The 25,989-nt window shown below is 39.3% G+C and overlaps 2 protein-coding genes across 11 annotated transcripts in view; one reads left to right on the top strand and one right to left on the bottom strand.

Annotated features, from left to right (window-relative positions):
- elavl4 (ELAV like neuron-specific RNA binding protein 4) overlaps positions 1-17,725 on the bottom strand; it is a 92,457-nt gene extending 74,732 nt beyond the window's left edge. Inside the window, exons 1-2 of one of the 7 annotated variants that reach the window (XM_028027779.1) lie at positions 16,876-17,725; positions 16,171-16,311 (exon numbers count right to left, since the gene is read on the bottom strand). In XM_028027779.1, the coding sequence (XP_027883580.1) occupies positions 16,171-16,311; positions 16,876-16,923 (189 nt within the window). In that variant the 5' untranslated portion in view covers positions 16,924-17,725. Of the gene's footprint in view, positions 1-76; positions 365-16,170; positions 16,312-16,875 lie in introns of those variants that run through there. The other 6 variants (XM_028027780.1, XM_028027777.1, XM_028027778.1 and 3 more) reach the window with 6 other exon arrangements.
- The window catches only part of agbl4 (AGBL carboxypeptidase 4), a 461,529-nt gene that overhangs the window by 131,379 nt on the left and 304,161 nt on the right, over positions 1-25,989 (top strand). For 3 of the 4 annotated variants that reach the window (XM_028027774.1, XM_028027772.1, XM_028027773.1), the window contains one exon: positions 24,870-24,992. In XM_028027774.1, coding sequence (XP_027883575.1) covers positions 24,870-24,992 — 123 coding nt within the window. Of the gene's footprint in view, positions 1-23,419; positions 23,533-24,869; positions 24,993-25,989 lie in introns of those variants that run through there. The other variant, XM_028027775.1, reaches the window with a different exon arrangement.

Raw genomic sequence — 25,989 nt, forward strand, 5'->3', positions numbered from 1 at the left:
CACTGACAATACATGTATAATAAAACCTGCTTTAGCTGAAGAGAAACGCTCAAAATGAATTGGCAGCCTTCCTTACCATCTTAAACCCATTCCACTCCATTTGGGAGATGCCAGCCGTTGTTTCACAGTCCCCTCTCTCCTCAGTTACACCAACGCGTCAGAAAGGAAACCCCCCTTCCTACACTGTTTAACTCTCTCCCTGTCTTCTCTGAGACTGCCTCCTTATTTTTTCACCTCTTTTTCTTCCTCTTCTTATCCTGAATCTTAGCTCACGGTGGAAGAATTCGCAGCTGAGCTGTGAGGAGCAGACATTGCCTTCATCCGCAGATGCTGTGAGGAGAATGATGAGTCTGGAGGAGAGCGCTGAGCTGCAGCAAGGCGCTCTCTCTGGTTCGCTCTCTCTCTTCCCAACCCTCCTTGCCCCCACACCCCTCCCTCACTACAACCTCACGCCCAGTCGCCTGCTCAGCTGGACGGTCAGAACCCGCCCTCTTCACTCCGGCAGCTCTCTCTGAAAGCCTGTAATTGGTTTGTGGCATTGCCTGTCACCTACCCCTCCCTTCAGCATTAACACCTTCGCTCTCTGGCTGGCTCCGAGCCCTCTTCGGCACACGCCAACCTCTGGCTGTTTTGGCAGAGAAAAGGCTCTCTGAATCCCAGCAAAGCAATCAATCGGAGCTGAAGTCTGTGCTTGAGTGAACTGAGCAGAGCAGAGCGGAGTGATTGCAGCCTCAGGCGTTATGGTAATAGGATGCCTGTGCAGCACAGTGTATATAAATTAGCTATTACCGGGCACATGTTAAATCCTCTGTACATTACACTGCTGTAGTCACAAACCATATCTCTTCATTCTATACTTCTTGTCTCTCAAAGACATAAAGACTTTGATCAAACAAATGGATTTTCTTTATTGCAAAGCAACAAATTAAACTCTGTCTTCATGTCAATTGTTTTGGTTGCTCAGTAATAAAACAACCCAAATAAATTCGAGATAAACATGATGTATCATTGATAGGCAGATTGTTTCTAGTTTTCCTTTATTTCACTTTAATGTGCTTTCACTTTCAATGTGCATATTTGTCCAAGCAGCTTTAGTGACTCAATATACATATCCCCATTTCATACCCACGCATTGCCATTTCATTCGGAACATATTTTCATAAATTATGCAAATAAATACAGGGGCGCCTCCAGAAAGTTTTCAAAGTGATAGCCTGTTGGGGGCCACTTTTAATGTTGAGGTGAAACACCAAAATGAAACGCATTGCGATATACAAATACATGCTGGGGTAGGCTCTACAGTTTTAAGCTAAAATAAGGCAAAACTCAAGCTGTAATAATATGACTGGATGAAAATTACTGTGTCCCTTACTCACCATGACTATTATCAGTCAGCCAGCTGGTTGTAGGGAGCAAGAAAAAAGGCCGTTCCCAGCCCACAAATTAAAAAAAAAAACAAAAAAGCTAGTAAAAGGCGAGAGAGTGTTGGAGAAGATGAATGAAGTAAACTGAACAAAAGCGTGGGAGTGGATGTCCGTATAGCCCCGTCCTGTGATGTACAATAGGGAAAAAAATATGGAAGCACTAACCAGAATCCACTTTTTCTCATGAAAGCTAATTAAGAAATGCCTAGCACAGCTCTGTGATTGGCTGAGGAGGTGAGGAGGGGGGGTGGCGCTCTGGGATGAGCTTGGAGGAGAATATGTGAGCAGGCAGTAGCAATGCATTATGTGAAGGGGAGCAGTTAAAACTATTTTTTATTTGTGTATGTGCAGAGTAAGTGTCACCACGCTGGTTGTTTTTATGCATAAAATAGATAGTTTGGTCGCTTGGCTCCATGTCAATTTTTTTTTTGTTTCACAGAAGTTGCATGGATTTATGCTCACTGTTACTGTAATTCACGGGAAGCCTCTTCTTTCTTTTCACAAGTAATTCATTCTGCTTCTTTGTAAACCAAAATCTAGGACCAGTTCTGATTTGGCAGCCGACCTACTTTTCATTTTATTCCAATCCAGTTGCTCTTTGAAAACTGTTCCTACTCCTATAAATAGAGAACCACGCTGACCTGTAAATGTTCTCTGTTCATTTAGTTGAACTAATATATTGTGATTAAAAAAAAAAATCTTGAAGTCATTTTTAAAGAAATCTTTCATAACTTGGGTACAAAGCTGCCTTTCACTGAAATCATCCACCTTCCTTTTATCCCATATAGACAGGAAGAGGGAGCTGTTACCTCCTTTTACAGTTATATTCTTGGCTGAACCTTGAAATGTAGATTTGCTCACATGCATAAACCCACAAGGTACTGAGACGTATGTCGCTTTATGTCCTTTACGTTACCAAATCATGGGAATTAAATTACACACCGGTTTACAAACAGATGCATTTAACCTATAAAAGCTATTAATAGAAACAGATAGTCATTTGAGTTACATACAGAATTATGCAGGCATGGTATCAGTCTAACACCAAAGCAATAGTCAAACAGAAAATTTGCCAATACTACCTTAATTCTGAATATTAACTTTTAACAATAATTACTATCCTTCTGTAGACCTACAAAAATGTTCAAAAGTCTGAGAATGTTTTGAAACTTATGGTAGAGTTGAAATTTCAAATCACATGTAAAGGTTATTTGTATCGGGGGGAACAAATCAAAAAACTGAACTGCAGCACCTTCCACAGTTACAGACACCTATGGTAAAGATGGGCGAAAAGCATTTAATACAATATTTATAGATAGCAATAGCTAACGCTATCAAAGATTTTTACACACCTTCACTTGGGTGCAAATAAATATGGGAATTCCTTCAAACAATACACTCCTAACTTAAAATTGTCTAATTGAATATTCATCATCGGCTGTAACCCTTCATAGTGATCCATACTCCTATAACACACACACTGCATGTCTATGTAGTCCACAATTAACATTTCATCATGTAGCCTACAAATGTAGGAAGTCATGTATTTCCCAGGGTTCAATAAGCTACTCAAATTAATTCAAAATGAGCAAACAAAACCTGGCAGAAAAAATTGGGGCAGACAAAAAGGCAGCTCCACAATGCCTCTGCTTCCTCTCTGACCTCTCCACCTGTCTGGTTAGCGGCAGCTAGCAAGCTAGCCTGGTGGAACCATGTCCCTCACATACTAATGAGACTCTCTACTACGCCCTCAATTAGGGCAGAGTAGTACACACACACACACACGCTGCCAAGGGAAAGGCGGGTTGTACAAGCTTCCTATTGTTTCATATAGAAAAAGGGAAATATGCTGGCACTTGTAGTCTAGAGGCTAGTAGCGATCGTACTTTATTTTGACAAAATAGAGGGAGAGTAACGCGGAATGAATCTCAATGAAAATGGATTAAAATAGAAATGTGTCTTTGTCTCGCTTTCCTTTGTCACACGCTTCTTTATCTCCTCTTCTTGAGAGGGAAGCTAAATTTGCAGCTGAATGCTACAGACAACAGACCCTCAGCTTTCCATCCATCTCTTATCCGTTTTGCTCAGACCTTTTTGTTAAAGATTTGGGTTGGACCTGAGAAGAAATAGACTTTGTACCAAATTCCTTCCAGACTCATGTCTTGTATTGCTTTTTGTTTTTTCTAATTTGATTCTCCAAAGAACACATTGACTTAGTCACACATCACCTCGGATAATTTTGTTTTTGTTGCGTCTCTCTTTACAGTAACATAACATGGGTGATTGTTTTTCTATTTCATAATGGACAGAGTTGTGAGGTTGTTTTCTCTGCCTCTGATGTGATCTAAATAGGCTTTTTTCTAAATGAGAATATGATTTGAAAGGGAAAATAGTCTCTCACAGTTTTCTTGCATGGCGTGTTATTTCACTAGATTGCTCCGCAGGATCGTGATTTTAGAAAGCAACAACAATGACTGCCACTACTCAGTAAATTAGCTATAAATGCAATCTGTTCCCAACAGTGTGTCGCACTACATAGTGCTTGTTGTCGTGACATAAAGTTGGAGTTATATTAGTGCCTGTGCATTATAATGGAACAACATGGGGACTGTTCCATTAGAGGAATCCATGTTGAGATACTTACAAACTTCAATGTCAGTAACACTGCAGTATAGGGCTTGGCTACTTTCTCCTCCTTTGCATGATCAAATGCAATATGGCAATGAATAAAAGCAAAAATGTCAAATAAGTAATTAGGCTTAATGATTAAGAGGTCCACTCGTTTAGTGGTATTTCCATTTAATAAAAAAAAGTGCATAGCATTGATTGGATGCATTATTTGGCCTTTAAGATGATGACTGAAGCTAAATCGGGTTTTTTTTAGAAGATAAATTATATTTCTTTGCTCCTGCAGCAATACGAAAGTTAAAAAGCTTTTGTGGCTATAGCCCAGGAGAGCTGGACACCCTGTCAGCAATGTGGAAACCCCATCTTACTTATTGGCCCTGGCTTAGCTCCACAAACACACACATACATAAGACCAAAGCATTGCAAATAAATAAATAAATACACAAACACATGCACATGATTCAGTATGAGACTCTGATATAACCTTGAGAACAACATACATAGACTTCAGTAAAATGAACACCTGCCACATTTAGGCAAGTTTTCTAAAAGAATTATTATATTTACACATTGTTGCATTTCCTACCCTTTATAGACAAACAAGTTTGCTGCCCTGCAAATGTAGGTCTAACAAGCTGTGATTAGCAAGGTAATAAGTCAAGTTATCTGCTTGGGGAGCCAAGGCTGCAGTCTGCGGTTTTCTTGACCCCAATTATATGAAAACAGACACATTTGTCTTTCTTGTAAGTAAGGCAGAAATATAATGGTGGAGACCTTTTGTATTCACAAGATGGATTTTCCTAATTCACAAAAAAACGAACAACAATGGCCCTTGACATGAGAATTCTGACTGGGAAAGTCAAAGTTCACTGGGATGCACTGAGTTCAGTATCCATTATGGCTGCCACCCAAATAGAATATAGTTGATGGTTTTAACCATTTATAGGCACAATTGGTTTATATCTCACTAAACCTGTGAAATACACTGTAGAAGTAATTAGCTCCATAAAAAGTCCTAGTCAAGTAAAACATCATCACTACATTCAAGCCCAAACTTTTAAGACAAGGCAAAAAAAAAAAAAAACTAGCATAAGCAGACTTATTGGCACATACTTAATTATGGATAAAAATACAGTCATCGCATCAGTAAGTGGCATCACTTAAAGTACAAAGTACTTTAAACCTTAGGAACAATATGATAGAAGCATTATGCATATATTACACAGTAACTATACCTACAGTTTAATTAAAAAAAAAAGATTTCTAAAATGTTCACAGCTTCCCAACTCTCTTTGTAACATCATCTTGTTTTAACATCTGGATGTATTTCACAAAAGCCAAATTTGTCTTTCTCAAACATGAAAACATAGGAACCTTTCATAGAGTTGATGCCAGCGCACAGAAATAGGGGAAAAAGGACATCGCTCCATTATTCTATTCCCCACAAGCCAAAGCCATGGAGATCTCACTGCCCTTTGACATCTGATTAGAAAGACTTTAAACCTTGAAACTGTTTTTGAAAGTCATCATCTTTTAAAACCTCAATATACTTTGAAACTGCTAACCTGTCTTTGGCTAGCCCTCATTTTCAACTCGTGTCGTTCCATGACACTTGTAGCAGCTGCCAATGTGAAGCATTAAGGCCAGGATCATAAAAATGCTTTCAGCTTGTGCTTCCAAGATGCTGCTTTGGAAAACAAAGTCCCAGCTAATTGTCATGAACTCCTCTTGCCCTCCAATCGCCCCAGCTTCCTTAAACCTCCCAATCATAGACTTTAATGGATTAACTGCAGGCTGTGTTGTTCCTCTTATGCACTGAGATGCTCTTGCACAGTATATCTCTGTCACTTCCTGGCAAATTGGTTTGTTGATACTGAATCTAAAGGTCTGAACTGTGGTTGTGCTGCTTGGGTAGCAGCCGGTTCTGATAACAAGTGTGAAAGAGAAGGTAAAGAATAGCGTGTGCAGTGTTGCAGGTTTGCTTTAAAAAATGCAGAGTGCAGGCAGTGATAATTGTGGGCGCTCCCGGTGTGAGTCTTGTTAACTGTCAGGCGCAGTGTTTCAACACCTGTCTTATGTTTCACTCTGCATAATAAGGCTTCTATATAAAAAGTGAGGATGCCGGTTGAGGTGTTACCTCAGTCCGCTGAAAGAAAATACCTCAATTATTAACAAGGGGAATGAAAACTTTTTACTTGGTTGATTATTTATTTATTTATATTTTTGTTTCGCGAGAAAAGCTCATCTTTGCAATTTCATATCTGGTTCAGATGAAATTAATGCAAACAGGGACATGAGGCCGAAAAACACATTTTCAAACAAAATTATCACCATTCCACAGAAAGGCTGCAACACATTCACCGGAGACAAAACCATATTTCAGCAGAGCTCAGGAGAACAATGAAATCCTTATCGGGTCTGAATAATTTCATTTCAAAATATCACCTAATTTACAGCAGCTGATGCACCAGAACGGCTTCATACATTTATTAGTGCAGTATTTTCTCCTTTACTTGTTTTTTTTCTTCTAATTCGCCCTTGAGGGATGGATTTAGTTAGTCTATTGAAGTTCTGGCAGAAGTAGCATCTTGCCGGACTACTCAGACTGATGACTGCCCTTTTTCCTGGCAGGTGTCCACCCTCTGCCGGTAACAATCAGCAAATGAGAATCACAGACTTCAATGTGTCTGCGTCCCCTGACAGTGTCGAGCTCAGCGTCGCCGAGCCCCAGACACCAAAAAGCTGTTCACATGATAACACGTCGCCTTCTCCGCACAACAATAGCTTGTTTGGACTCAGTTGACTTTTGTAAATAGCACATTTACAATGTTTCTTTAGGTAGTTTCATGATCAGAGGTTTGTGAAGCAGCGGCTTTGGTGATGCGTGTTGAAGCTACAGCCTTTCTTCTGCTTAAAAGCACAGAAAGATGGGCGTGTTTCTGCCACAAAAGCTGCTTTTCAAAGGACATGATGTCCGAGATAGGAACATGTTCGAGAAGAAACTAAGATATTGTGGTTAAAAACTAGTCAGGAGTGCATGTCAAGCACGAATGCCTTAAAATCCATTCACAAAACTCAAATTTTTCTAAATGGTAATAATACATTTTCTTTAACATTGAGGCTCACTATAAATGTCACACTTGATGCTCTAATTAAAGCCTTCCCCTGGAAATTGGTCCACTATTTAATAAAATCCAAGAATTTTCTTAACATTTAAAAGCTATAGATTTGAAGCTCGTACAATCAGAAACATCCTGCTGACTGAAAATATGCCAGTCATTATTGACAATGCAGGCACAATTAAACAGCATCAGTGTATTGTATGCAGAACAAAAAGTGGATATATTTCACATTTTGGATAGTCTATACACAAAGAAATACACAATAAACCCTCACAATTTACAAGTACATCTCTGATTTACATGTTGTATAAATCTACACTCCTTTAGTATCTTTATTTGGTAATAAAAAATAAAGCTAATCTAGTTGGAGCGCTACTCTGCTCTAACATCCTATTTCCTGTGTGACAGTGGGCATGACACACAGTCAGCTTAACCCCTGCCTGTGTCACTCTCCCTGCTAGAAACTCCTTAGATCAGAAGTGAATTCTTCACGCTGATCCCAGAACAAGGCTCCGCTGCATTTGTCACAGCCACTTTCTTCAACTTTAACTCAAAGCTGTTTGCTTTGGCTGGAGCTCTGCAGACTGCGCATATGTGACAGGGGGCTGTTTGAAAGCCACGACTTGAAAAGCTGTGTTTGATAAATGGTGAGCGAATGCTTCACTATGTAGGTTCTGCGTGACGTCCGTATTTAAAATGGGCTCTTTAGGCAGCTGCTTTTTAAAATAGTTTGCCTAGTTGGATTTAGTTGAATTTGAATCATATAAGAAGGGTAAATGAATGCAGATTCTTTGTTGTTGTTAGGTTTTATTACTAATAGTCTAATAACAGTGTCGTACATCTGTATTCCGCCACTTTTACTTGATTACTCCTGAATAAAATGATTTCCAACAGAAATCCCATAAACGGTGGTTTAATCTCTTTTTAAATACAGCTGCTCTGTCGAGGCTTAAAATGTTACAGAATAGGTTTCTAACAATGTAAGCAATTAAGAATATGCAGAAGAAATAACAAGCTTCAGCAGGCTGAGATGGAAGAGATGCTGCATTTAAACAACTGTTGCCAGGGTTCTTCACCAGTCAAACCTTTATGGAAAAGAGAAAGCCACTGTTGAAGAAAACTCAAATCAAGACTAAACTACAGTTTGGGAAACTCCATTGTCAAGTGGAAGAAGAATGTTCTTTGTTTTTTATGGCCACCAGACAAGATGCTAAGTTTGGTCCTTACAAACACTGCACTTCACCAGAAACACACTATCCTCACTATGAAGCAGAAGGAGTGTCACATTTATTTTCCAGCAAGACAATGACTCAAAGCATCCAGCTAAAGTTACACAGAGATGGTTTGAAGACAACAAGGTGGACATTCTGGCCCAGTCAAAGCCCAGACTTCAATCTGACAGAATTTGTGGCATAACTTGATAAGAACTGTTCACAACTGATCCTGCAAGGAAGGGCGGAGCAAAATGGCAGTTTCCAGATGTGGAGGCCTTACTGTCCGTGCTGTGACTGGAGTTAAACATTCATCTACTAAATACTGACTTGAAGGGAGTGAATATTTATACAATCACTTGTTCTATGTTAAATATTTTTATGTAATTGTCATTGTTTTGGTAGAAATTAGTTTTAAATTTGACATTATAGGGTTTGTTTTTGTAAAAAACAACAACAACAAAAAAACACGTTGTTGTTTGATTATTGATTTGTAAAAGTAATACGAAGGATAAAACATCCAAGGGGATGAATACGTTTTATAGACACTGTATATGCTGAAGCAAAGTATAACCAAAGCATAATTCTGCCATTACCGTGTTTCACCTTGGTATTGTTAGTTTTTTCCATAGATTTCTGTTTATAGAGATATAACATTTTAAGTTTGTTTAATCACAGTACCGTCTTGCACATATAGGCTGTGCAGTTGTAGCATAGCCTTTCCATTTTTAGTTGACACATTTAACAGTGGTCTGTGAGGTAATATATGCTTGGGATAGTTTTTAGATATTAATGGTTAATGACAAGGTCTTTACAAAACTCGCTGACACCCAAAGCAGAATTTAAGCTTTTTGATTCAGGAGCAGGAGCAGGAGCAGAAATGGATTCAAAAGTTGCAAAACTGTGGTACTCAAGGAACGGGGTCTGCAAAAATATCACAGTACTAAAAAAAACTAACAAAAAACCTTGATGTTTATGGTTGTAATGTAACAAAATGTGAAAAAGTTTAAGGAGTATGATAAGTATTGCTGACTATTTTAAACAACAGATAATAATGTTAATAGCGTTTAAGGCTGTAACCGAACAGAAATGCGAGGCGGCTTGTGTGGAGCCCCGGAAGGCTTAGAGATGCATTCACTGTTAGATCTGGCATGTGTTCTGGCACCGAGTGTGTATTCTCAACAGGACTCTGGTGGATTAGCATCCATTTGGACGACAGAGTGGTCCGCAGCTTGAGGTGACATTCAACTTCAGGAGGCCAGCAGTCCTCACGTGGATCATAAAGTTCTGTCTTGCTTTTGTGTTTTAATTACATGTCATGGGCATACAGGCAACATTAGCTTCATTCTGATTCACTTCAAGTGTGATGAAAAAGAGAACAAACATTTTACTGGAACGTCTTGTGGTTTGAATTGGGTGTATGATAGGTGGCTGTAGTGCTGTGGGTCAGAGGATCATGAGGGTTTACTGGTGGGCTCGGGGCTGTGAGGACGGCAGCCCGTTTCACGTTTGATCCCGGTTGGGGTACATCCATCCTCACAGGGTGACTGCTGTGGTCCATCTGGTGCAGGCTTTAATCACAACTCCCTCAACTTACACAAACACAAACACACAACACTAACACTAAACACCCAGAGCTTCCCACCCGAGACTGCTGCTCTCTATAAGATGCTTTTATTTACATTCTTTGTTTTCTGATCTCTCCATAATTTCTCTATGGAAATGATTCCTATTTTCCTCTTTCATAGATTCTATTGCTTAGACCTGAAGCTGAAAAAAAGTAATACCTGCTATCTGTCATGGTGATTTAGACCCCATCAAAAATCTTGCTATCAGATCTGCATAAATGACTGCACCGTGTGGCTTTTGATAAGGGGTAACCTTTCAGAAATTAGACGCATCCAGAGTCCTTTACAAGGCTGGCCATCGGCACAGGGGACCACAGCATGCCCACGCTGCAAAAAAATCCATCTCTGAAAATGTCACTTCATGCTTGAAGAGAAAAGGGTGTAATGCACCAGAAAAAACTCGACTGGTTTCGGCTTAAATGCCTACATGCTTCTAGACATGTTTCAGTTATTTTGTGTTGTTGAGATGTTCGGTTGATTTAGGGAGGAGTCAGGGTGGAAAGCACACACTGTACTATGCAAAAACTGGTTGCACTCTACAGTACAGATAGATGGACTTTGTACAAAAAACCTCAGCAAAATTTTATTTGAAATTTGCTATACCAACAACAACATATTTAAAAGGGTGGTATTATGTATTTTTCAGAATGATAATGCTCTTTTATAGCACAATCAAGTAATCAAGTAGGTAACTATGTTCCACCAGGTGTATGCTAATTTCTGTGACGCTAGTCTGGTGGAGCTGTGAGGGAAGGCCCAGGGGAAGGGTTTTCACCTCAACTATATAGAGCACAAAATAATGGCAGACCTCGCTCCTGTCACCATTAGGCTTGTTAGCTGGCTGAAAGAAGGCATCTATGTTTTTCTCACAGTAGTGAACAAAAGAAGTACTGATGCTCACGTTCTAAAACTTTCTGATGTACCGTTCCTTCGGACCGAGGTCCTTTAATCACAATGAAATGTGAGTTTTCTTAAGCTGTACAGCTTGCCAAAAGAAGGCAGACATACATTTCTAGCGGTTAGGAAATATTTACATTACTCTAGGTTACCATGGATGGCTGGATGGATATTTTAAAACTAAAGCTGGCAGTTTATGAGAGATACAGTATGTGTCTCAACCAGCTGACTGCAAGCTAGCTACCAGAGCACATAGCCCCACTAACTGACCAGCTAATATTGGTTTGCTTTACCCCGTGTAAGTCTACAAAGAGCAGAAAAGCAAAAGGGGAAACTATTCTAAGAAATATAAAATGTAGTTGCAGTTCATTTTTTAATTTTTACTTAATTCTATCTTACAAGATCAAAATAACTACATTATTATTATTGTTATTTTAGCTGAAAAAAAGTTAAGCTTTTGCTTCAAATAAAATTAAATAGATCACATGTATATATATTTTTTAAAGAAACATTGATTACCTGTATACCTGTACTTTGAGTACAGGTACACAAAATGTTGGATATGTTTGAGGGCACTGCAAGTGGGTTGCAGTGACTTTAATGGTCTCCCTTTCTTGCACTAATGCACAAGTCCTCTTTGCATCATTTATTCATGGTAACGGCAGATACTTTGCCTCATCCCCGGCAATTAAAGAATCAATGAAAACGAACCCGGCATTGGAACTATCAATTTTAAGACGAAACAGTGTTGTTCATCAATGCGCCACGATCGCATACGCAGACAATCGCTCATCTATCGGCAGTATTGTCAGAGCCTCTGCTTCAACGCGGCGCTCAGCTTTGAACAAAAAAGCAGGTTTTTCTTCATGTGACTGTTTTTAAAATGACAGTAGTGTATTTGTCTGTTCAGGCGTGACAAAAAAGAGCATCTGTTATTAAATAAGGGAAAAAAAGACCACGTAATGTCCTTTTAGACAGGAGATTGTGTTTGCACTGTGGATTTTTTGGTCTGAAGGAGAGGGCTGAGCAGAAGCCATCTGAGTGAGATTATCAAAGACGAAGACAGGTCAGTACAGGGCTTGTACCAACCAATACCTCTTTTGTTAGGGTCTGAAAGGTTGGCATACAGACATAAAGCTGTTTTGAAATCCCTGTCAGTTTTACAAGAAAAGCTTAGTGATCTAATGCATCTTACAAAAATGTCTATTTTATTCAGGGAATAGGACTGTCTAAATGTAGCTGTAAACGTGTCAAACAGTCGCAGAGATATTGTTTTCATAACCAGTTTTTGTAGATAAAATATCTCGACAGATTTGCAAACACAGTACTATTTTTTCTTCCCAGACTTATCTGTTTCATTATTCTCTCTGCATTTATTCCCTTTAAACAAAATAACTCCAACTGGATGAGAAAACATTGCTCCATGTTGGCAACAAATTTTTTCCTAAAATTAAACGTCTTTTCTTTTCTAAGACACTAAAACAAGCAGCAGGAAGTAAGGCTGTTTTTTTCCACCTATTAAACTGCAACAATTCACAGACACACTATGGACGTTTAAGCCGCTACTACATAAACTGTGATAATCACAAATTAGTTATGTTAATCCATACATTTAAAACAAGCTGTCAGTGTGGAACTAATATCAGATTGACTTCTACTTTGGCAGTTGTTGGTGGATGTGACCCTTTTGTTCAGAGATTATAGATTGTGTTTTTTCTTGTAAAGCACAATCTTATTACTTATAAAGAAATAAGTATTTCTTTATTAAAGATATATTAGTTTGTTTTAGTTGTCTAGTTCTGAATACACATTTAATCTACTAAGAATTAAATGTCTTTGATCATTTAAGAGATGATGTAAGAGATCTTTCACTGGGTGTTGAACCTTCTGTTCATGGCATCTCATACTTCCAGGTTCATATACATAAATCACAGGCACAACCTTTGCACTATCATCCACAGAGCGGATCAACATAGAACATAAAGCAAAATTGCCACATGTAAGAAATCCCTGGGGATAAAGTGGCATACTGAAAAACTACAGACAAACGAAAGGAGAACGTATAGCCGGCTTGCAGCATTTATGTACAGTATTGGAAGAAAAGGTGTACATGAGCATGCAGACACCTGCTTCATTCTGTAGTGATGGCTCCCAGCGGGACGCAGGCTCAGCTGCTGATCACTAGGCCCTCCCTGCAGCACTGGTGGCCAACACGCGCACATCTTCCAACAAATGTGAGCCCCCTCCCCATGCCTCTTTGTAGCGAGTGTCTGTGTGTTTCCCGTGGCCGACACACCACATGTGCTCACATCAACCATAAACATGACACGATGCACTCGCACAAGCTGCATAGCCCGAGCTCGTGTGATGCTGAATGTGAACTCAAATGTGAAGCGGGGTGGTCATAAATCGCTCTACTGTAGTGGGAGATATGCTATAGGCGTGATATGGTTCAGTAGCGTATCTTCTTTTCTTTTTTTTTACCCCTCTACAAACCCTGTAGCTGAAAGGTTTTTGCTGGACAGAGAGCACTGCATCAAATAATTTGCGACTGAAAGCAGTAAAAAAAGACCATCTTGTGTTTATTCCCTCCAACTTTTCAACTTTTAAATTTTCAGCCGATCACCTAATCGCTCTCATCTCACAAAAGCCACGTTTGTTATTTTATGTGCCAGCACTGTGTTAATCAAGCGCCATTGTGCTCATGGCCACGATTATCATTTCTGATCCCACAATTTGCACATATCTCCATTTCTGTGTTTCTCCGTCTCTGAGCGTCTCTTTCTTTTCAGTGTCGCTGTTCACTGTGCTTGCACCTGTTTGTGCCTCGGTGACAGCAGGGTTGTAGAGCATAAATGAACTAATTTCCTGGATACAGACAACAAGGCAATCAAGGAAAGGGGAAATGCACTGAGAAGCACAGATGGAAGGAGCTAATTATTGTTATGAAATAGAGATGACCTCTAACTATCTCCTGGCTGCTGAGATTCTGTGGTGACAAATGTTTGCCGGAGTCTGTGCCACCAACCGCCATTTTTACCTCCCCTTTTTTGGATGGGGTTGTTGTGGGGTTTGTGCAAGCCTTCGTTTTGAATGTTGAAACAAAAGATTGTAGTTGTCAAACAAAGCCTAGTGTCACATGGAGAACGACAGCTGCCTGCAGTGGGTAATCAGTGGAGCTTTCCTTAAATTAACAGCATTCAGCTCTGAAGCATGGAGCACACCATGTTCATAGATGTGAGGTTATAAAAATTGGGTGTCAGTGTCAGCAGACAATTTCGCAATTAGACTTTTTATCATTAATTTCCCATAAACAAATTTAACTTCTTCTTTTAAAATAGTCATCGTAATCTCCCTAAAGCTACAAACTGAACCTGCAAATGCTCATTGTGAATGCTGGAATATTTGTCATTAATCATGCATATCTCCGTGTGCTACCTGTTAATCGCTTTTGAAATTAATTTCTTTGAATGCTCCTTTAAATGCACTGCCCTACAGCTGTGACCACAGGATGCCCACACACTTAATAAGCAGCTTGTTGCACAAACACACGCGTACTGCCGTACAAATCTCTGAAGAAAATGACATTTTGGTGTTTGTTCAGAATACCTATGGATCAAATGTAAGTCTCAATAAATTAACAGACATCAAAAGTGTTTCCTTGACCGAAAATGTGCTTATTTATTGATGCGCCGCAATATTTAAATGGTACTAAGCAATATTGCACCATCTTAAAAATACAATGAAATCCTGCTTTTCAGACTCTGCACACCAAAGCAGCCAGAATCTTCCAGCACATTTATCTAATGTATGCAAATGGTCTTGCTATGCTTAATGAAGGCACCATTAATCACTTTAACGATGCTCTTTTTTAACCAGAGTAATCATCCAGACATACACACACACACGCACACCCACCCCAACACGCACACATTTTTAAACAAATACACAAACAAATTCGCTTACACAAATGCTCACACAAAAACGTAAAATAAATCCCCAAAATAACCCATTAACAAGCCTTTTTTTTGCCAAAAATCTAACTGTGCAGTTACTAATAACAATGGATTGAAATAATGTTATCCTACTTTCGTCTAATCTGTTTATGATGCTCCACCCTGCTTAGTCAGTTACCTGAAAATATTATCTGAAAGGTTTCTGACAAGATTAATCAAAAAAGTATGATCTCAAATGCATTTATGCCATAAATTCAGCTAATTTGTTTCGAATAATTTATGATCTAGCACCTTTATGAAAACAGCTGATAACAGTGGGTCAAAGTAGGCAGTCGAAAGCACAAGGCTTCCGACAAAACGCCCTGCACCGATGTGCTCAGATTTAAAGAATTTTAAAGCAAATGTATGGTTTCACTGCCAATATTTCACCGCGTACCCTCACCCATTGCATTTGCATAGACTTGACGGGAACCCCTAGGTACAGTCAGCAGCAGCAGCATGACGGTGGGTTATGAAGGCTTCCGGGAGGCTCCAGGGTGTGGATCTGAGCCAGTTTGAAGGAGAGCCCGAACCAATGAAGAGCTTGCAGCAGATTAGACACCCACAGCTTCGTGTCGCTTTTTATGCGGCCAGTCAGGGATTTTCTTACAACGCTTTTTTTTTTAATGCCTGAACACTGAAGATTTTCCCAAGCCGCTTTTCCCTCAAGTAATTTTCTTTTTACTGTGTAAATTGCAGAGTAATGTTGACTCTGGTAGCAGAAAACGTTCCTGTTTTTTTTCTCCTGCTTGGTGGGAATTTAACTGACATGAGAGTTGCAATTAAACGTAATTGGAAATCCGTCATCTTGCTGATGTTTAAAGGTTATTCTGTTATTTTATGTTTTACTTGAAGTTTTGGGAAGCAGATGCATGTAGAAAGATCTGTAACATTTTAACAAGGACAGAAAATAAATGTTTAACATATTAACCCACTCATTCACACATGCATGCTCACGCAAACACCTCAAATTCCCCTGATAACAAGCTGACTGGCAGAGGCTAAAGACGGAGTAGGCGGCCGTAATTGAACAAACATAACAATGTAAATATTTGCTAATACAATCCACTGGGGATACGGGCAGAATCCCACAATTGATTTGCTCTCTTTCTACCTTTTGTTTTTTGCTGTTTTCTTCAATACACACAACCCAACAGTTTTTTTTTAATCTAAACTCCTATCTCCCTGTTTCTTTTGTGGTAAATATGCTTCCCTGTGTTCATTAAATATATTTAGATACATTGTTCTGTCTACTATCCTCTTACCAGGGGTGACCTGTAGCCCATCTGGGCGGGCGATGACAGGGGATCCCTGGAAAATAGCGGCGAGTGCGTCTCGGGGACGGAGCCCACGCCACTGGCTGCCAGTCCCGAGAGCTGCCCGTACCTCGCCATCATCTTGAGATGCTGCTCACAGAACACACACGCTCATACACGGATACGGGAGGAGAGGGGAGGACAGGCACAGAGATAACAAAAGGGAGGAAAGAGAGGGAAGAGGGGTGTGAGAGACGGGAAGGAGAGCAGATAACAGCAGGTATGGGAAGGATGGTGGGAATGCTGGAGGGGGGAAAAAACTGAAACTTGGAAGAAAAAGAGGGAGGTAGACGGGGATTTACAGAAGACTTTGCTCTCGCACAGAAGCATGTGTGTGAATGTGCACACTTACACTTGCACACACAGTTTCAGCCCAAGGTGCGCAATTTCACAAGCAAGCCTATGTTAGATGGGCTCGATGGCTACCTTGGTTTTGATGTAAAGTCTAAGCACTGGCTCTCTGTTTATGATTACAAAGCAGAATGAGTGAGACCCCCCATACCAACCAGCGTACTGCTATCAAACACCCCCCCTCTATCTTTTGGGTGCAAAGACACACACAACACACATGACAGAATGGTTGGCAGCAGACGTACACAGGTGAATGTGGACAATTGTAACGACAAATAAAGGAGAGAATCCAGAAATCTTTACCTCGTTGCTCAACAAAGCAGCGTTGAGTGTTCGGCTTATTTCAAACATGTTCAGATTCGATGAGGTTTTTGTTCTGTCCTTTAATTTTTTTTTTTTTTTTGGATTCGCTTGAGTTTCTCTGCTCCCTCCTGATTTCTTCTTCAGAATCGGGAGTCAGTCTCTCTGTCCCGGGAACACAGAAAAATAAAGAAAAAAATAAAATCAATTGAAAAAAGAAGAGGATATAAAAAAAAAATCCTCTTTAATTTTTGATGTGGGAGCTGTAATTTTTCAGTCCTGTTTTTGGGTTAGTTTTTTGTTGTTGTTTTGTTTTTTTCTTTCGCTCCCTTGTCTGCTGATGCACTTCTGGCTGGGCTGTGGCTGTTAGTTGGAGGCGTTTGAGCCCAGGGTCTCCGGCGCGCACGCACAAACACGCGTCTGAGGAGTCAATACGCTGTCTTTTAAATTCTCCCCAGAGTCAGCACATTAAAGGCAGGCAGTCGGTAGGTCTGTGGGTCGGGCTGGCTGGCTCCCTTATCTGTCCCCCGCACACTGGCTCATACAATACGCTCCGATCCTCACACTGCTCGCTAGCAGATTAGCCTGTCCCAAAACATAGCACTTAGTTTAAACTCCCCTCCCTTTTTGCTCTCTCTCGCTCTCTCTGTCTCGCTCCTTCTGGCTCCCTCCCTCTCTAACTCCATCGCTCTCCTCCGCATCACTCTCTCTTCCCCCAGTTGCTCATGCGTTCAGGCAGCTACAGTTCACTGTGTGACCACAAGGTGGGAAGACTGTTCTAGCAGCTCCGCCGCCACATCCTGTCCTCTCTGGGCATCTCCCGTCATTTAGATTTTCCTCTTTTCCTCCTTCTTTTGAAGCGTCAGTTCCTAAGACACGCAGGAACACCGCACGGACGCGCTCTAAAGCTTACCTAACAAGTCATAGGGTTTGCGGAGCAATGTTGTCAGTAATTGGTAAAAGTGGAAGTAAAGTAACCACCTGCAACCACGTCACAAGGAACTCCAGGAGAGTTCAGTTTTAGGATACCTCTGAGAGAAAATCTGGCTGGGCTGAGCGTGAAGGTCAGGTGGTTGTCCTTTCTCCTCAGCAGGGTGTGGCGGGGGATGACGAAGCAGCCAGTCACAGCCATGGCAGGAGATCCCAGCTCCTCGACAAACAAGCATAGAAAAAACATGAGTCACTCTTTCATTAAGTTAACACCTTTGATATTTTTAGAGCTCTGATTTCATCTGCATATCTGCAGACTCCCATGGTATGATAAATCTGGGCAAAAATGTCATGGTTTTAATATAATGTTTATGCTGCAATGTATGACATGAATTAACAGAAAAGAAACAATTACTCCTTAAACTTAAACAAAATACCAATAGTGTGTACATTTGCACATGCTCTATTAAAACATAATCCCTTTTCAGACTGAACCTTTCCTGTTTTAGGTAAGTTTGGATCACCAAAACTATTTGTCATAATAATGACAGAGGGAATGGCAATTTGTTTTTAGAAAACTGTCAGATTCATAAATTTCCTTAGTATTTGGTAAAGCTGAAATATTGTGGATCTTTAAACAATGGTTTGCTGCAATTTCACCCAGTTTCTTTTGAACATAGCTTATGTAGCAGAGATGGATCAGTTGCCTTTGCCTAGACAATTTCAATGGGGCTGGAATCAGAGCTTTGTGATGGCCACTCCAAAACACTGAGGTTCTTGTTGTTTTGTAACTAACGTGAAGGCATGCTTAGGGTCACTGTCCATTTTGAAAACTGATTTGGGTGATGTCTTGGGGAGTTGCTTTAATATCTGTGCATAGTTTTCAAAGACAACCAAACAGCATGATGTCACAGCCCCCATACTTCACAGCTGGGATGATGTTTAAGGATTGCAAGCGTCCCCCCCTTTTCCTTCAAATATAACAATGCTCATTATGGCCAAACACTTCAATTTCAGTTTCATCAGACCACAGGACATGTCTCCAAAAATGAAGTGTCTCACACATTAGCAGTATCAGACATGTGTCAAAAAATAAGAACCTATTATTTTCAATCCACACTTGCTGGGTCTGGTCATTGCTGGGTGTTGTGCTCCTAGGCACAACACCCAGCAATCCTTTAGAAACCTGTTATATTAGGAAGCATCAATACTACTGATAAAGCTATACACAGCTGGAGTCTAATACTCTGTTCTTTCTTGGCACAGTGTGTCACGACACATGTAACTTATGCCAAGTTTGCCGAATGATGCATATCATTGGATGAGAAAAATGGAAGCGCTCCTAATGTGTGCCCCCCTTTAGAATATTTGTTCCTGAGTGCATTTCCAAATTATAATTCATCTTGTTATGTTGCTTCTGGAGTTATGGCTTCTTCATCACTGAGTGGCCTTTCAGCCTATCTTAGTAAGGGGTTGTTTCACTGTGAATAATGACAGTCTCTTACTACCTTCTGGAATTTTCCTCACATTGTCTTTAGCTTTTGTTCTGGCTGTGATTTGCATTTTCTACCAAAACACATTCATCTCTGGGACCCAGAATCGGTCTCCCTCCTGAAACGCAAAAAAGATTTTGTAATTATGCATACATTGTATGAACAGATGAACCTGGCATCTTCAGGAAAATTGGCTAAAACCGACTTTTGAGGGTCCTTAATTCTTTCTCCTTTAGGTTTTACTAATTATTGTCTACATTTGTCCTGACCAGAATTATTTCTAGCTGTATTTGTATTTATTTTAAACAAAGAAAAACAGTAGTACCTTATTTCAGCCAGCTGACCTTCAGGTGGGGTTTTACGCTCATATGAAACAGGATTGGTTTACTTTGATGCTAGAAGCCAACGTATATCTAATCTGCTGCAGGAGAAAGTAAGTATAAATGTTCTCGAAATCAACCAACACTGACTAAGGATTATATTCTATAAATGTTAATAGGATCATTTTCACTAATCAAACCTTTGACCTGTCTTACTCCTAACTTCATCTACATGGCAGAGGACTGGTTCCCAGTACTTTAAATGTGCTTTTCGCTGTCTTGAATTAGAGTCAGGGAAGTGGCCAGTTAATAGCAGCCTATTGACACTGGACCATCTGTTTAGGTGGCTGCTGTCCAGCACATGTGATGGAGGAGGGGGTTGAGCAGAGGGATGGAGAGACAGAGAACATGATGGACAAAAAAAGTGAAAAGGATGAAAGGATTACGGAATTACAAACTGAACTGTTAACAAATTGCTGGTTTAACCAACATTTATGTCAACAGAGAAGGTGAAAAATATCACAAAACTCGCACCATATAAAAGTGTTTACACGTTTTAAATTAGCACGTAGTCCTGTTTTTGTAGCATTTTCATCTGCTGCAGAATATGTGAAAACATAATCAACATCATTGCTGTGTTGTGGCACTGTTGTACTGATTCGGCTCCAATTCAGTGTTTTTTTTCTTTTTTCTTTTTCACTTAGAAAAGAACTGCTTTAGCCACATCTCTGTCTCGTAAAGCTCATGGTCTCTGGGGACAGCTGGTCCGGCACAGCCCTGGGGGGAGCTGTCAGTTGAATCATCCAAAGTGAGGGCTGATTCCTCAGTCAGCTGCCTCTCAAGCCTTCCTCTCTGACCCAGCCTCACTCCCCTGAGCTCCCTGATTGCTGTCACCATAGTGATTCTCTGTGTACCGCCGCCTGGTCTCTGCACCCCAACTGATCCTGCCACAACCCCCCATCCCTCACACTCTCGACCAGTCTCTCACAACAGCCTGTCTCCAACTCTGTGCCCCTTGTCCTCACTTGTTTTGATTTTTGCATGACTTGTTCCTTCATTGGTGATGGACTTTAAGTGTGAAAAGTGCCCAGCATGGCAGGGTAAAAGGGTTTCCCTGTACTTGGTGGAATATAAATGCTAAGACACAGATTTGCTTCCTTTAAACACACAAACACACTAGGCCTGAGGACAGAGTCGTAAACGGGACATTCTTTCTGATTTTGCCTTTTGACGATTATAAAGAATGATCTATTTGATCATTTTACAATTTAGGAGAAAGAAATTTCGCTCTGAAAGAAATGTTTGCTGAGCCAAAGCTATGCTTTCCCAGAAGGCTTTATTTAAATGGATTCTTCACAGGATTGTGATAATGCTGAGCACCCTCCAGTCACTTGCAACCTGAGATTAAAAGTGCCAATATTTTTTTTTATTGACGTTAGTAGAGATCTTATTTTAACCACAAGATGTGAAACAATGTTCCAAGTAATCAGTGGTTTAAAAAGCTTTTATGAATGGGAGTAAATCTTCTCGCCTGAGACACAATTAAAATGTGAAAAACCATGTTGTTGAATTTACTTTTTATACTTCTATAAAAAGTTTAGATTCTGTTTTTATGTAAACCCCATGACAAGAAGTAACCACTACAGCATTATGTAAGCTCTTTATGTTATTACGTGTATGCAGGCTGATTTGACCGATTCAAAAATTTATATGCTCATTTTTATGCAAGTTTTAGCTCATTTAGCGGGTGATAATGGTTTATACATTCAGAAGAGGCTAGGAATAAGAGAAGAGAAAAAAACAGTATAAAGTGTCCTCTTTTTGTTTCTTTGTTGTACTTTTCCTATCCCCATTATCCAAATCTTGTTTTCTCCAAGTGCTGTGTGCCACTCTCTGACTGGGGTTACAATTACCCATCATGAGCCATCACGATGGCTGCAATAATCTGGTCTGTACATGGACTTCTGCAGACACCCCTCGCAGACCTTAGTTGACTGGCACATATCGCAAACATTTCAACGCATTGGCTTTGAGGTTAGTAGAGCAAAGTAGGATGTATGAATGAGACGTATAATTTGGTTCCGGTGAGGACCATCTAATTTTCAATGGATTTGAAAATTAGATGGTACTGTTCAAAGTATTATACGATGATGTAAATCTTTAACAGAGAAGTTAAGTTATTTGCTTAAAGTGAAACTTTAAGCAAATAACAGTGATGCACCAATCAATCAGCCAGAGATAAAAATCAACCAATTTCCCACGATTGGGTTTGATGGAAGAGCAGGATTAATGCCCTGAGGAGCCCCAGGGCATTAATCAAAACTCAAGGGCTTCTAGGCACTAATACTCGGGTACTCGGTATAACATTCCATGTTTTATGAGCTCATATAAAATCCTCCCAAAAATAATAAATGTCATATCTATCAAAGAGAAAATAATAAACTCATCTATTCAAGTCGAGAATCAATAAACTACAACTAGGAAATCACTGGAATTATTAATTTATTATGCTATTTGACCTCTGATTCCAGGTACGCTAACAATACATTTGAAATTCTTTTATATATTGTGGCTCCATCTTTGTTAAACAAATACTAACATCTAGCAATATGATGTGCATTTTGAAAGCGTAATATTCCGTGTAAATAAATTTCGAACTTTGTGAAATAACAATAGATTTTCATTTAAAGGAAAAAGATCAATTATAATGTGCAGAAATGGAATTATGATACTAAGGGAACCAAACAAATATATTACAAAGGTTGAAACTCGGCACATAAATAGCTTTGATTACAGTTCAGAAACAAAAGAACTTGTAGTGTATCTAATTCATTCTTCTCATGCTCCATAATTCAATTTCAATCTCTCTTGAAAATGAATGATTGTACCACCACATAGCTCTTTAATAGGCACAGCGTTAAAGGAATGACATACCACTGAGGACAGCTATTCAATTTTCAATTTTAACAAAATATTACACAGCTGCTCTGTATTCTCTTTCTGTCATCTGAGAAATAATCATACAGATCCATCTACTCTGTGGCCCGTTGATGCTTGCCGTCATATATAGATCACACGCGCTAAGAAAAAACCTTGCTCTCTCTCGGCTCTTATTCATTTGCTCCTGTTACACTCTGCTTACAAGCTGAAAATTAGCAGCAACCTGTATGGCTCTTGCTCCAGGAGCTACGCGCTGGCTCATCTGATGTTCTTAATCAGGTGCAGCCTTTGTAATAGGAAAGGAATAGGGCCAGGCTTGATTGGCCCTGATGACATCTCTGCTCCAATTGTCTAGAAAATCTTCAGCTTTAACACTAGAATCTACTGGATAATTCCCAATCTCTGACTGCTGCTTGCAATTATTGGCTTATTTTTCTCTGAAAATATAATTAAAATGGGTTTTATTTCAGGTATGGCAGTGATAAAACTGAATTATGGCCAGTATACAGATTGCCCTGCAGTGTCAATGGAAGCCTTGGCTTGTAATATTGCTATGTGCAGAATACTAATGTTGCCAGTTTCCGACACAGTGCTGAACATTGACATTACACACTGATTCTTCAGTTTACTTTTGGAAAATAAATCAGAGCTTTATCGCGAAATTATGTCACTTCAAGTTACTATAATAATTTCATAATAATGTCACTTTGAATTACACTTATGTTTCAGGTAAACATGCCGCCATACATATTAAACACAACCGAACCGTCTTTTGTTATGTTAAATCAATTGTGCATTTTCTGTGAGGGCACAAAATGATCTACTGAAGGGAATATACCTGCACAGAGCTGCTTGCAGTACAGACCGACCTCTCCCCTCTTCCTCGTTCTCCGTTGCCGTAGCAACGCACTAAAAGCGTCGGCTGTGCGGATGGGAGAGGAAGATGGAGGAAAACACTGACAGAGACGTCGAGTCTGGTGTGTAAATACGAGCTTTACATTGCTTTATCCTCACCTCTAACACAGCAGAAAGGGATGCCACGCCACCCTGCTGCCTGGCGAATAGCAAGCGGGTCTTTGTATCCCTCGGAGAGTCTTTAAACGTACGCTGTGGCTCGGTATGCTAATCGCCAAGCTAGCAGGTGAAAAGATGTAAACATGGAATTGTAATTCTAGCAGTTTTGAGCCAACTTGGCCACCAGCCATTTATTGCATTGTAGAATATTCAAACCGTTTAGTTACTTCACGAAAAAAAACAGTATCACAGGTGCAATGAGCATGGGTGCTAACTAGCTGGATTACAGTGCAGCTAATAATAGCAAACGGTTGCTTTTATGCTTCTAAGTTAAAAGCCACACTAAACGATATTTTCTGTAAAATAATAAGTAGACTTCAAACAACTGGCCACAGTTTGTGCTGTCACTGCAACTTACATGGCATTTGCATGTCTTTCACCGGCTGAATAGTATCTTTAGGTAGACTATACCTGTGCACACGTGTGTGTATTTTGACCCCTCTCATTTTGACACAGGAGTTAGCAGAAAGGCGTCCTTGGAGAAATCCACAAATCTCGCAACGAGACAAACTGTCTTTCCTTATCTGAGATAGCTCTAATTCAAGGAGTTTCTGTAGCACCCCTTTAGCACATTATACATTATATATATATATTTAATTGGGAGTGGCCATAAAATTGTATTCCAGTAAAAACACTACTACAACATATTTATACTCAAGAATAGCAAATAGTAACCATCAAGGACATTAGTCAAGTAAGAGTAAAAAAGTATTTTGTGAAAGGTTACAAAAGAACTGAGAAACAGATCATAACATCTAATAAATATTTTAAAATGCTGTCATTGGATAGACAAAAATATTAAGTTTAGTGTACATTTCTTAATTTCAAAGACTTAAAAAAAATTATAATGACAAAGCAACAAATTCCGGCAGACCAAACACTTTTCCAAATAAAAAGATAAAACTAATACAATTCTACTTGCCTCTGATCATATGTAACTATGTGTTGCTTAAGTGCTCATATAGGAACTGGGAAGTATGCATTGACATTATTAGTGGGAATTAATTAATATGGGCATTTTTTCATCATAAATAAACAAAGTGATGCAGTACGTTTTCTACACAGATTCTTTTACTGCATATTTTAACATTCAAGAGCTGTAGTAAATGATATAAAAGATAAAATCATGTATGAATAGTACATTTTTATATAAAATAAATCAACAGCTGCTGAGTTTTATAGAAAACCATAAAGCAAAGTTAGACTTATGTAAATTCAGCATGTTTTGCTTGTTCTGCAGGAAATGAAGCTGGAGGGGAAGATGCCTTAGTAGGGAATGTCAACAAGCTGACAGTAAGCCCACCTGGATACACAGGACCTCTACGGAAAGGACATCTGATTTTTGATGCTTGCTTTGAGAGTGGTGAGTAGCAACACCGAAAAACAATATCTGAGAATGTTTAACAAATCTTTCCCCTCCACCAATTGCGATGGATCATTGGCTTTGGAGAATGCTATACTACATTAAGACAATTTGTATGTAGCAAAATAAATAGTGCCAGATAATTACATACACTGTATAAAATGACAGCTTTTTTCATCTTCTGATATTAAATTAGACTACATTTCCCTGTTTTAGGTAAATTAAAATTGGTAAAATTATTTCTGTTTGCTAAGAGCCAGTAAAATGAAAGAAATAATTCTATAAATATTTCTATATTTCATAGAAAAATCCAAACAAATCGACGAAGTGTCAGGAAAAGAAATGTGGTCCTTCACAAGTCTGTTTTTTCTTTGAAAAAATTAGTCAGATTCATAAAATTAGTATAAGCATAAATATAAACCCCCTTCATAAAATACACTTCAAAAATACAAAATCTTATCAAGCATTTTTGTCTGATTTCTAGTACAAATCTCTTAGTACACTTGAAATAAGACAAAACTAACTGACAGATAACTTTTCAGCAAAACATAGAAGCTTGTTTTAAGTCAATAATTCTGTAATATTGATCTTAAATTATTCCTATGATACATTGTTTCACTTATAACAGCTTTCTTTCCCATTTAATTAGGGAAAAAAAATCTCCCAGAGGAACTAGAACTTTTTCATGTATGAAATAATTCTAAAAGAATCCTACAGTGTGGTTTAAGGATAACAAAGTAAATGTTTTGAAGTCCCACCACAAAGCTCTGATCTCAATTTCAAGAGAAATTCATAGTCAGAAATGAACATTTGGTTTCAAACAATGTTTCCAATGTGATTCAGTTGCATCAGTTCTGTCTGGACGCATGGGCAAAAGTTCCAGCAAACTATTGTGAAAAGTTACCTGAAATGTTTGTCCCAAGTCAGAGTCTAAAGGGAAGTTCATCAAATAGCACTTGCAACCTTTTGACTATAAAAAAGCAAACATTTTTCACTG

Source organism: Xiphophorus couchianus, chromosome 9 (assembly GCF_001444195.1).
Source record: "Xiphophorus couchianus chromosome 9, X_couchianus-1.0, whole genome shotgun sequence".
NCBI classification, from domain to species: domain Eukaryota; kingdom Metazoa; phylum Chordata; class Actinopteri; order Cyprinodontiformes; family Poeciliidae; genus Xiphophorus; species Xiphophorus couchianus.